Raw genomic sequence first — 12,744 nt, 5'->3', positions numbered from 1 at the left:
CTTGAGTAGAGCGAATGTGCTTGCCCCTTAAAGTGGCCCTTATGAACAAGCAATGAGCTAGAAGCGACCCTTAGTTGGCGGGTGATCAATGATCAAGTAGTTAGGTTCCGACACATGAGACGCGTTGAGCAACACGAACTTAGTGTTGGGTTCCACCAAGCCTTGAGCAAAGATACCTTGCAACTTGGACCATGATGGTTAGTGGTCAAAGATCATCGATGGAAATGATGCTTAAGACCTCTTGCGAGCATGAGTGCCAAATGTGACGGGAGTGGGTGTCCTCCCTTGAGCTAAGGCCAGACCAAGAGAGAGACCCTTGGAGCAAGGATCAACAGGAACTAAAATAGTCTGGGAAAAAGACATGAGAAAGGCTGATCATGACTAAAAGTAATCATGGTGCTGCAAGAAATCTGTTTTGTCTAGGTAAAAAAATGGGTGATCAGCGATACTAAGGCAATTTGGTTTAGGGCATGTTATTGTCGAACAACTCCCAGTCTTGGACATGGGATAATGGATACGAAGATGATTAGATGATCGAAGGATGAGTCAATTCGAAGATATGCTATTCCAAACTCCTTGTTGTCCTATGAAGCATAAATGAAGTCCATTTTAATTGGATAATACCTAAACGAATTCAAGTGGTGGAAAGAATTAATAAATACACTTCATGGCATTTATAAGCCAAAATTGGGATCAAAGTGGCTCGTGCAGTGTAGGTTCCGCGTCTGGACAGGTGTCGTCTAATATTCTAGATTTGATTGCTAGCACAAGGAGGAACAGATATGGTGGCGCCACAGTAATGTTCTTAGAACATAAGAGGGTGCTTCTAGGATTCACTTCAACTAATCAAACAAGTTCTTAGATCATCATGGCTTAATATTGTGTGTTGTATTTACGAGGATACGTCCAGAAGATGGCTCAAGTTGCTTAAAGGTCAGATAACCGTACACCGTAAACTGGATACAGACTCTACGAATACGACATTTATCCAATGTCTACAGCAGTCCGACAACTGGCACAAGAAGCATCCAGTTGCTAGATGTTCTCGCTTGGCCTTAAACTATTTGTTGTGCCGAAAAGAAGAATGCAAGATTTATAGTGCACTAGATCAATGTATGACACAAAAAAGTAGAATTGCTAAACAAAAGAAAAAGATGATAAACCAAAAACGATTGAAATTGATTCATACAAATTGTAAGCCAAAATCTGAAGATAAAATAAGGTTGAAACAAGCTAGACAAATTCCAAAGGTTACAAATCCCACTGCGGAAAGAAATGTGGGTTTAGTCTCACTGTTGTTTACGAGCTTTAGATCTGGCAGGCTTTGCAGGTATTATATAACCAAGAAGAATCAATGTTATTGGAAGAATGGTTCCAACATAATACACACTCCCATACAACGCAAGTGACTCATGCAAACTTAATACCTGTACCATACAATAAGAAAAAGCATATTAGAAACGTTCTACCCCAAGGAAATCCTGGGTTCTACCGACTAAAAGTTCAATCCTCTTCACATTCAAAAACGCCCCCAAAGTAAATCCCTTTTCATTTTCTTTCATTTGCAAGCTTCATTTTCTATAAAAGCATTTTAAATTAATTTTCTTTTCCATCTATTTAGGGTTTTTAGTTTCCCTGTAAACCAAACCCAAGCCTATAGCTGAAAGAGGGAGAGAGAGTAACCAGAAATCCAACAGCGGAGTAGTTGAGAATCAACAGTGTGTAAGCGAAGTTGATGAAGACAAGTGCTTTCTTCACAAGACCCATATTTGTAGCTTGCTCCCATCGATAAAGAACTGCACAGAAAGGAAATGGGAGAGTTTAACAAATAATAGCAAATAGATCCCAATAACAATAAGGACACCGATATCAGTACCTCTTGAACCAGCAATCATCAAAGCTGACTGAACAAAGAAAAGCATGTACCCAGGATATAGTCCCTGCTTACACACACACAAATAAAAAAGAAGGCAGGAACTAATGAGAGATGTACCATGGAAATTTTGGGTGAAATCTGTCCATCATATTTTTATATTAACAAAGGAGAGAGTAAATGTTTTCAGCAAAGTAAAATGACTCACATGCCAAACAGCACTGACAGTCTGTGTGGCCAGCAACTGGAAAAAACCAGGTTTCTTCCCCTTTGTAATAAGTCTCTCATAAACATCTGCACCAACACAAGTAAAAAAATTTCACTCATCTTATGACTTCAGCTTGTATTTGCTTCAATGTGGCTAGAAAGACTCACAGTGACGAAGCCAGGTGCTGACTTGTATGTTCCAGACAAGTGGTAACACCACTGCACTCTTTGCTAACTCAACCCCTGGGATGTCAACATTTTTCGCACGATCCCATTTTGGTTTTGGTGGTGAAGACTCTGTCCATCCACTGAAACCCAGGCCAGATATAATAATGGATGCCTCTGAAATTGACCAGATAAAATAATATTTCCATCGTGCTGTAAAGCCAGACATATACTGGAAACTTAGCTTCCTCCAGAATCCCCATTCTTGGTATACAGGTTCACTGAACCGTGACAAGGGATGATACGGAACAAGATAAAGATAGACTGCCATGGAAATACCAGCTTGTACAAGTGCTCGGAAAGTTGCCCCATAAGGTGATGGTGATAGTCCTTTATCTGAAGGAGCCCAAATCTTGAAAGGGAAAAAAAGTGACAAGATTATCGAAGCTGCATACTGGTAACTTCAGAGTAGAAATGGCATGCAAGTGCACAAACAAAATAATAGACCTACCCCCTTCCCTTCAGTCCACTCAAGGTAGTCCTTCATCTCAAAAACTGGACCAGCAAAGTGACTGCCGCAGCAGAGGCAGTACCCAAAATATTCAATCAATGAAGGCAACTTAACCAACCTATATTTCTTCTGAGCCTCGCGTAAGTCTTCCTCTTTCAACAACCCATCATTGTAATTTATTGCAGATGAAATCACTTTCAGTGTCAACACCATCAATGCTCCTAAATATTAGAAGACAGAGCTCCATAATTAAACAGCATAAAGTACTACAGAAGCATTCTCTAGAGAACATATGAGAAAACTGCAGAAAATCTGAAATTTTTAATTGAAGGACAATGTTGGAACGGATTTGGTATTACAGACCACAAATATCAATAAACCAAGGGTTGAAGTGTATCACAACTGAGAGCAGCAATGTGAAGATTTACCAAATTTATCCATTTTACTGAAGCATAGCAGATCTACAGTTTGTTTCAATTTTAACCTTAGTAATGAAAAATTAAAGAACAACTTCTCAAAGTGAAGGACAAATTCCAAATATACTTACTGTGTGGTTTAGGGGAGAAAACAGCAACAATAGAAAGAATTAGGACTGAACAAACAAATTGGAAAGAAAATGGAACTCCAGAAAACTTGGGTAGAGTTTTTCTATTAATTCAAAGAAAATAATAAGAATAATAATTATGGCTGTAAAGCCTACAACTTATTTATATAGACTTTCTTTCTTGAAAGTGAAGTTACTAGGCTTTCTTGCAAACAAAGTATTATTCCTATTAAATCCTAAAGCCTAGAGAACCTCTCTTTCCCTACAAGGCACTAGAAGGTCGACCCCACTTTCCACACTATGTTGACTTGACTCCTGAGCCCAGCCATTCCCCGCCACTCTTTCACACTGCAGCAAGGGCTGATCTTTTCCATGGTGTCTAGAGAAACCAGCTTTGAACATGACATTCGTACCCAAGGAAAATTTTAGCAGGCATTACTATTATCATGACTGGGAAGGGAAGGAATTTGAGTCAACAAAGAAGCTCACTTCTGACTAGCTAAGGCCTTCTTCCCCTCCCTTTGCGAAACCTAGTGGCAAAAAAGAGAATCATTAGCTCGTTATTTAATCCAAATCAGTGAAATGACGGAATCTATAAAGATAATTCAACATGCCTTGGAAAGAATTCCAGAGGGTCCCTGTGAGAATATAGAAATCTAATGCTTTGATAATTTTTATTTTTATTGGATATTGGGAATAGATGGACTTTCTAAGAAACCATTTTACTAATAGGATTTACCACCACTTAAGCGACTTTGGCGGCTTGGACAGTTACTTGATACTTGCGATTATTTCATTTCCAGATACTAGCAATGTACGAAGGTCAAATAGGATCATTTTCTTCTCGAGACGTTTTACTTTTTCTCATCATGTAGGAGTTCAAATTAATTCCTATTTATCTATCATCCTAAGTGAGTTAGAATTCGAATTAGAATAAAATAAGAGGGAGGATTTTCTTGTGTGACACTATTTCAAGCCATAAGATAGGGAAATCTTTCCACTAATTACACGGATTGGATTTCATTTAGTACAACTAGTTCCTGCTCGAGGAATGAACTCCTAAAACCGCTGAAGATGTAAGGTGTTACATGTTGTGAGTCATCTTGACGATCAAGAAACTATAACTATATACTATGCCGGGTATGAATGCGCTTCGCCCCTTTTTATTTTTCCGTCTCTGAAGTGAGTGAAGTCAAGTTAGCGTCTGCAAAGCAATACACAAAAATCCCCGTCCTTTAGAAAGACGATAGCGATTCCCTCTTCCCTCGAACTACCCAGAAAAAGGCCATCTCACCTCGGACGACTCAGTCACATGGAAGCAGGCAACTTATTCAGTATAGTGACTAAGACCCTATACTTGAACTTGCTAAACGCACGTATTGTCGCGGAAAAGAAAGGTATTAGACCCGCTCTCAACTCGCTTTTCTTCTTCTCACGAATTGGATTCGAACCAATCTGACGTTATATATTTAAAACTTAGAATAAATATTATAAGATAAAACTAAAATAATAAAATATTATAATAAAAATAAATGTTCCTGCATCATTTTCCTCGACTTGGTAAACTCGTCTTCAGTGAGGAAACTTTCACCACTTCAGCATAATTTTCTAGATCAGCATTTTGCAGCCTCTTCCCCATGATTAAGAACTTTGATAACATTACCTTCCTTAACTTTAACCACAGGTTTCTTACATGGCACAACATCTTGCAAAACACAACATATCCCAATATATTCAATGGCAACAGAGAGAACAAGTTCTCGCATAGAGTTCCTCTTAGCTTGACTGCCACCAGATTCTAGATTGCAATTGTCAGTCAAAGCCTTTTCTAAAGAAATGGTCTCATAAACTAGAGTTGTGTCTTTCACCAAAGAACTAGCCCCAAGATTGTTTGAGTTTTCTGAATCTTTGGAACCTTTAGACACAACAGTTGCTATAAAAACTTGTCAACGAATACACTACTCAAACAAGCAGCAAATATATTATAAACTAAACATTGGAAGCAGATTTTCAGCATCTTTCACAAACTTGGCTACAAATTATTTTCCTCTAAAAGGCAGCATCACATTTACACTATGACTTGCCTTCAAACTTTCTAGCTTTTTCTTAAGTTCAGCATTGAATTCTCTCTCAACAGAATCTGTTTCAATTGTAGAAACCGAATAAGTTCTTTTTACTCCAAAATCATCATTGGACGTTGTGTCCTTTGACATATCAAGGAGATCTCCAAGTCGCCTCCAATCCTCCCCTTCTTTTGAGGTTGTGGTTGTCATTGTACGAACAACCCAAAATTTTCCCTCAACTAGATACGCTTCAAGTTCTTCACTTTCTTCAAGAAATTCATCATAAATCGATTCTAACATATCATATTCTTTCTCTTCTACATGCATCTGGCAAAGAGACTCAATAACTTCAACATTGATTTTGCCTTCGTTTAACTGAGAGGCATGCATCGACCGCTCCTTCAATCCACCTCGTACCGTATAATTGCGAGTCCAGCATCATGAAAGGGGTTTTCTTCCACACCAAAATCAGATTTATCAATGAGACGACTGGTATATCAAACTGATTGTGGGCACCTTTCAAAATCTCCATCAAGGTTCCCTTTTGTTCCTGTTGCAGCCAAGCATAAACTGCACGCGAAAACTCCTCGATCGCACGCGTAGCGCAGCCAATTCTGTTTCTTGACACTAATTTTGTCTTCCTCGACCACTAATGCATCCAACCATGGCTTAATAGCAAACACTAATTATAATCCCTAGGATCTAATTAGGCTTTGATACCAAATTGGTGTGGTTTAGGGGAGAAAACAACAATAATAGAAAGAAATAGGGATAAACAAACGAATTGGAAAGAAGATGGAACTCTAGAAAACTTAGGGTTATAGAAAACAAATAAGAATAATAATTACGGCTACAACTTATATAAACTTTCTTTCTTGCATGTAAAGTTATTAGGCTTTCTTGCAAACAAAGTTTTATTACTATTAAATCCTAAAGATAACTAATAACCCTAGCCGTCTATAATATATCTAATACTTAAAATGAATATTATAAGATAGAACTAAAATAATAAAATATTATGATAAAAATAAAAGCTCCTGCGTTACTTACCAGTGGCATCAATGCCTCCTTCCTTCCATGCATCCCCACTCATGTAATATACATGGCTAGAAACATATATGAATAGTTATTCTCCACACAAAAAAACTGAATTATCATGCATGAGGCTCAGACACACACACACAAAAACTACAATAGATAATCAAATATCAAGTTATTCTCCACCTCTCCCACTAGAAAATAGAAAAGATGAGGAAATACTAAGAAACCAAACCTTCAAAGAAAATTCAGAAAAGAAAAACATATAGATATATAATATGCGTGTACATATATAATCATTACGGTGTTGTTAAGATACTCTTCTAACAAATTTTCATCAAGGGTCAAAACATCAATAATCTTAAATGGTAAAGGAAGGAAATATACACATTTTATTGAAGTAATCAAAAGGACAAACATGTAATCCTCAATCGATATGACATGAAGCAAGGCCAAAATATAAGGTTCTGGCTGCAAGATTTCCAAATTGCAAATATATTGTGATCATTAATTAATAAGATAAAATTGAACAATCTTCCTATCGTATGAAACTATCATGGATCATAATTTAAGCGTTCAGTGTCACAGAAATTTGAAATTTTCTCACAATTCAGCTCAATAAAACGCATCAATAAAAAAACTACCTACCAAACCAGAACTTTGAAACAAAACCGGACGAATATATCAAATCTAAGGGAGGAACTGTTCCAGGGAGATTTGAAAGAAAAATCAATGAAAATAATACTTACCAGCCAATCAAATAACCGAAACTCAAGAAAAATGTGATAATCCCGCACTTGGGCCGATAAAGAAGCATTGCAGCATAACCCAAGAGCATGGGCACCAAGAAAAGCAGATTGGAAGAGATCCCAAACGACAAATAAGAAAGCACGACACCTGAAAAAGCTGAGTAGACGTGTTTAGGTAGTGTACGCGGAACAAATCGCCACAGAAAACTCACCGGAATGGTCGCCACGAAACACAAAAGGAACCGAAGTACCGGCACCGATACGCCGATTGCCGCCGCCATAGTTTCCAAGCCAAGCTCCATCTTCGTTTCAGCTAGTTTGCGGCGGTCGACGACTTGTATAGAATGTATTACTTAGAATGGAAGGACAGGAAAGGGATAGGGATTGCCGGATAGGGAAGGCATGAGCCTAGAATCGAAAACCGAAGCTATTTAATTTTGGGTGGAGGATGAAATTTACAATTAGACAATATTTCAAATCTAAAGTTTTTAAAGTACGAAATTACCCTTTTAGAACCTGGTAGGTGTGCTTTGTCGAATTGTACTTTCATGACAGAACGTACAAAAAGAATAGCAGCAAATTGTTACAAACGATACGATGACCACGCGTATCTATTACGTATAATTAATGTGCACATTAGTTGTCTGGGTTTTGAAGCACAAATACACATTGAATGGTAATCAACTCCATAATAGGTAAAAGCAAGCCATTTACCTTTCCAACAAACAGACAAGCCATTTACTTCGATACAATTAATAATGATGGATGGATTTTATTTTGGTTTAATCTTTTATATTTTAATTTTTCTATTTAAAAATATCATATTCTCTCTCAAATTTTTCGTTAAAATCATTGATGTGGTTATTATATAAAAGATGAAATAATTTTTTAGTCCTCAGTTTTTCGTTAATTTGATTTTTACTCTTTAAAATATATAAAATTTAAATTTTTCGTATAAAAATTTTAAAATATGTGAAAGATTTTAAACTCTTTACATTAAAAAATAAAAAGAATTTTTAAAATTTCATTTAAAATAATTTTAATAAATATGAAAAGTATAATAATTTTCAAAAATTAAAAAATGTGTTATTTACTCTATCAATAGGTAATAAGGTCTCTCAAACTTAAAATATTCATTCTGCCAATAATAAATCAAATTTGAATAAGTTTTTTTATCATTTTAAATCAAATTAATTTTATATATATCACAAATATTTTTATGTAAATTTAATTATAAATTATATAAAATTTTAGTATAAAATACTTTTAAATAATGATATCAACTCTGAATAGGTTTAAATTAAATTTGATAAATTTTTTCAAAATATACTATATTAAAAATTATATAAAATGGACTCCATTTTGACAAAATACAAAGTTAATAAATTAAGTCTTGAAATTTGTATGTGTAATATATTTAAATTTGATTTGATTTAGAGAGTTGTATCATTATTTAAAAATTATTTTACACTAATATTTCATATATTTTATAATTAAAATTTAATTAAAAATATTTTTATATATAAATAATTTAATTTAATTAAAATTGTTTGTTCAAATACGATTTAATATAAATGGAACAAATAGCTCAAATTTTGGAGGGACCTTATTACCAATAAAGGTATTCAAGGGAGAGGTAAGGCGAGGCCGAGGCCCAATTTAAAAAAGTTCAAGTTCAACTTCTTCTTGCTAAAATGGACCATTTCGTTATTTAAAAAAATTACATTTAAATTTAATCACAAAAATAATATTAATATAATTTTTTTACATTTTATTATTTAAAACAATAAACCAATAAAATTAAAGGAATTAAATTAAAGTATAAGGACTAAATTCTAAATTTCAAAAAAGTACATTAAACCTTTTATTTTCTTTTGCTTAGTTTTCCGATTTATAACTTGATAAGTTAAGGAACTGGTAAGGCCTCGACCCACTAAAAGTTTTAAAAGTATATTTAAAATATTAAGCCTCTATATATTGTATTGACGATATCGCACCCTCCAAGTGGTTATTTAGGTCCTTTCTTCTAGAGTTCAAGTGTAATTTGTATTTTTGTAGCGGGATCGTGCTTTTGAATGTCGCCTGGTAGCAGAAAAAAAAAAAACACTACAAGATTTCGTCGAATTCAATTCTTGTTTTGTTTGTTTGAGGTGTCCCTCTTTATTCTTCTTTGTGTTGCGACTCCCTGCTTTGTGGTGGGGTTTTCGTTTGTGTTTGTGCATGGATTTCAAGATTTGTACGGTGGCGGTTTATGTGCTGGGACATGCCGAGCCTAAATTTTGGGAGAGTTTGATGGGATTGCGGGTCTTCTCAATCGGTGATTTTGTCGTTTTCACCATAATTTGTTTTTCTGATTACTTTTATGTTTTCCTGCATGGTTCTTTTGACTTTAAGTTTCTTGCATGATTTTTAAACCCTTGAGCATGGTCGTCGTTTTTGTGGGTCTTCTGATGCCAGGTAAGTTTTTCTTTGACTTTTCTACGTGATTTTTGCATGTATTAATCTTGGGCATTTATTACGTCTCGCTTTTCCTTATTTTCTTTAAATCATATCACTATTTTCTTCTTTTACATAGGTTTTCTCGTAGGGTTTCCTGTAGATTTTTGCTTATATTTTTACTTCCTCTTAAAACTGTTTGCTGCGGTTTTTTTCTGTTGCTTATCGTTTTTAGCTTTGTTGTTGAGTTTTTGGGGGTCCTTCTGGGTGGTGGGTTTTGGTGTTTCTTTTTGTTGATAATAATTTTCTTGGGGTGCTTGCTTGGCTTCCTAACCCTCCCTGTTGCGTCTTGTTCCTCTATCAGTTTAGGTTCGCTGGTGTTTGCCTTGATTATATTTTATGTTACTAGTGGTTTCTTGGTGCCTTATTGCTGCTCCTCTCTGTTGTGATCTTGCAGGTTGTATTGGTGGCTCTCGAGGAAAGTCTCTCGTGCTTGGCCTGATTTGGGGGTCAGGTTTGTTCTCTTGTGCGCTTTCATTGCTGTCCTTGGATATGGCGGAGGACATAAATGTGCTGCTGAAAAGATTAAATTTTTCAGAAGAAGAGTCAAAAAGAGTGATTAGCTCTAATTAATACTCTACAAACCCTAAGGGCTATGAAGCTTGGGCTGTAGGGAAGATAATGTCTAAAGAAAAAATAAACAGAGAAACTATGTACCGGGTCTTAAAATCTCTATGGTTCACAAAGAAGAGGTTAGCTTTGTGGCATTAACTGAAGGTGTTTTTCTGGTTAAGTTTGGTGCCATTGATGACAGAACGAGAATCCTTAATCTTTCTCCTTGGCTCTTTGATTGGTGCCTATTTGCTTTATTACCTTTTGTTAAGGACCAAGAGTTAGAGAATTACGTGTTCAATATCACACCTTTTTGGATTAGAATTTACAACATACCATTCGAACAAATGGATTGACAAATGGCCATAGATGTGGGAGAGGCAATAGGTGAGATGTTGGCGATTGATTGGCGTGATAGAGATGTGGTGATAAAGAATGATGTGGATGAATGCGGAAGCGGGTCGTAAAGTTTGTCAAAGTCGCGGATTTATCCTAGATCTCTAGATGAACATAAACTGAAACAAGAAACAAGGAAAACAGATTCATTGTCACAAAAGAGAGTCAAATGAAATTAAAACGAAAGAAAGATGAACCGACTAGTAAAGAGTCCAAAAGAGAATGAGTTAAGGTTTCTTGGATGGAAAGAAATCGTCCTTGGACCTCAAGAAAATGCCCCAACTAGATCTGGAAAAATAAAACACAAACAGATTTGTCAGAAGTGATTTTAAAGACAAAAGCAAATTGTTTTGTGCAAGAATGCTTAAAAAACAAGAAAATATTAAAACTCTTAATTTTGACGTGTTTTTTGATGGAACAAGGTAGGAGAACATCTTTCTTGAAGCAACTTTAACCTAGAACGAAAACCAATAAAATCAGCAAGCCAAAACAACAAGAACTAACTTAAATAAGCAAGAAACGATAAATTAAGGATAGAAAAGAGAAGATGATGTCCTAAGAAGCCTTGGAAACATTAAACTCCTTTCAATGGCTCTAATTCCTCCTCCAAGAAAGAGATCTTGGCAAGAAAAAGCTTGAAGATGATTCCCACAACCCGAAAGATTGTTAAAACAAGTTCTAAAAGAAACTCAAAAGTAATTCTTGAAGAAAAACTTAAAGAGAATTATTATTAACTCAAAAAAAAATCAATTGTATGTGTATAAATGTGAACGTCCATGCTACTTATAGGCCCCCAAAATAAGTTTTCCTAACCCTAATAGAATAAATAACATGACAACTCATCAAATAAAAAAAATTCTAAGTGTGGACTTTAAATGGGAATTCAACCAAAGGAATTAAATGGGCTCTTTGGGCTGAATTCTTACATGATGATCCACCTATTAAAATAAAATTGGACTTATAGTTTAAATATTTTACAATTTGGGTCACTTTGATAATTTGGTTTGATATTTAATTAAATTACTTTCCAAATTTCAGGATGGGCTTTTAGACATCTTAATGGGCCATTTTTTCAAGAACTTGGTCTTGTGATCTGTTTGCTCTTGAAAGTGGCTCGTTCAAGCTCGTACATGAAATCCAATATTGCCAGAGAGTATTTTCACAATCTCTTTAAGTCAACTATGCCTTTAAATGATGAGCTTAATCTTATTTTCTTTGACAATTGTATTTCTGAAAATATAAATAGGTTGACCAAGGAATTTACGGATAAAGAGATTCTGGAGGCGTTCAACCAAATGGACCCTTGCAAAACGCCCAAAATTGATGGCCTTTTGGTTTGTTTTTCTTAAAGAAAATTGAAAGGTTATGGGTGCGGATGTCATCAAGCTTTGTCATGCTATTTTAAATGGCAACATTGATGTGGCTAGCCTTAATGACACTATGATTATTCTTATCTATAAGACTAAGGATCCCAAAGACATGTCTAACTTTTACCCTATCAGTTTATGCAAGGTTCTCTACAAAATCATCTCCAAAGTCCTCGCAAACCGACTAAAGACTACCCTCACGATGTGTATAATTTAGAACCAAAGTGCGTTTGTTCCTGGCCACATGATCCACGGCAATACCCTGATAGCCCACGAGTTGTTACATTATCTCCAAAGCTCAAAGAATGGCCCCAATAAAGGCTTTGTCATCAAGCTCGATATGAGCAAAGCCTACGACCATGTTGAGTGAAACTTTCTCGAAGAGGTCATGAAACGTTTGGGCTATGTGGAGGCTTGGGTTAGAAAAATTATGAGTTGCATCCGTTTGGTTCGTTATGTGGTAAAATGGAATACGGTCCTTTCTAAGATCATCGTTCCGGAGCGGGGTCTTAGGCAAGGGGTCCCCTTCTTCTTTTACCTTTTTTCTGTTTTGCATGGAGGCTCTTTCAAGAATGTTGATTAATGCTTAAAGTAATAACATATTAGGGGCATTCGGGCTAGCTTTAACATTCCTCATATTAATCATCTATTTTTCACTGACAATGCCTTCCTTTTTGTTAAAAACAAAAGGGAGGATGTCGAGGCTGTTTTGAAAATCCTTATGAATTTTACCAAAGCTTCCGGCCAGAATATTAACATTGAAAAATCTATGATTATGTTTAG

The 12,744-nt window shown here is 35.6% G+C and overlaps 1 protein-coding gene across 1 annotated transcript; it reads right to left on the bottom strand.

Annotated features, from left to right (window-relative positions):
- Positions 1-1,134: 1,134 nt before the first annotated feature.
- On the bottom strand, positions 1,135-7,593 carry LOC105793922 (lysophospholipid acyltransferase 1). Its single transcript, XM_012622827.2, has 8 exons — positions 7,151-7,593; positions 6,414-6,469; positions 2,757-2,977; positions 2,249-2,657; positions 2,082-2,167; positions 1,877-1,940; positions 1,684-1,796; positions 1,135-1,427 (listed from the first exon to the last, which is right to left on the bottom strand). The coding sequence occupies exons 1-8, from the start codon at positions 7,450-7,452 to the stop codon at positions 1,290-1,292; spliced, it is 1,389 nt and encodes a 462-aa protein (XP_012478281.1). The 5' UTR covers positions 7,453-7,593; the 3' UTR covers positions 1,135-1,289.
- Positions 7,594-12,744: the final 5,151 nt, after the last annotated feature.

The sequence above is a fragment of the Gossypium raimondii genome, chromosome 3, assembly GCF_025698545.1.
Source record: "Gossypium raimondii isolate GPD5lz chromosome 3, ASM2569854v1, whole genome shotgun sequence".
Classification (NCBI taxonomy): domain Eukaryota; kingdom Viridiplantae; phylum Streptophyta; class Magnoliopsida; order Malvales; family Malvaceae; genus Gossypium; species Gossypium raimondii.
This window is presented reverse-complemented; position numbering and strand designations above follow the sequence as displayed.

What these genes read in the sequence shown, in the direction of transcription:
- LOC105793922 (XM_012622827.2), bottom strand. Translation starts at nt 7,452, where the DNA reads ATGGAGCTTGGCTTGGAAACTATGGCGGCGGCAATCGGCGTATCGGTG. An exon ending in AGGAGGCATTGATGCCACTG is followed by an intron (nt 2,978 to 6,413) that starts GTAAGTAACGCA and finishes TCTAATATTTAG; the next exon opens with GAGCATTGATGGTGTTGACA. An exon ending in CTGTCAGTGCTGTTTGGCAT is followed by an intron (nt 1,941 to 2,081) that starts GTGAGTCATTTT and finishes GTGTGTAAGCAG; the next exon opens with GGACTATATCCTGGGTACAT.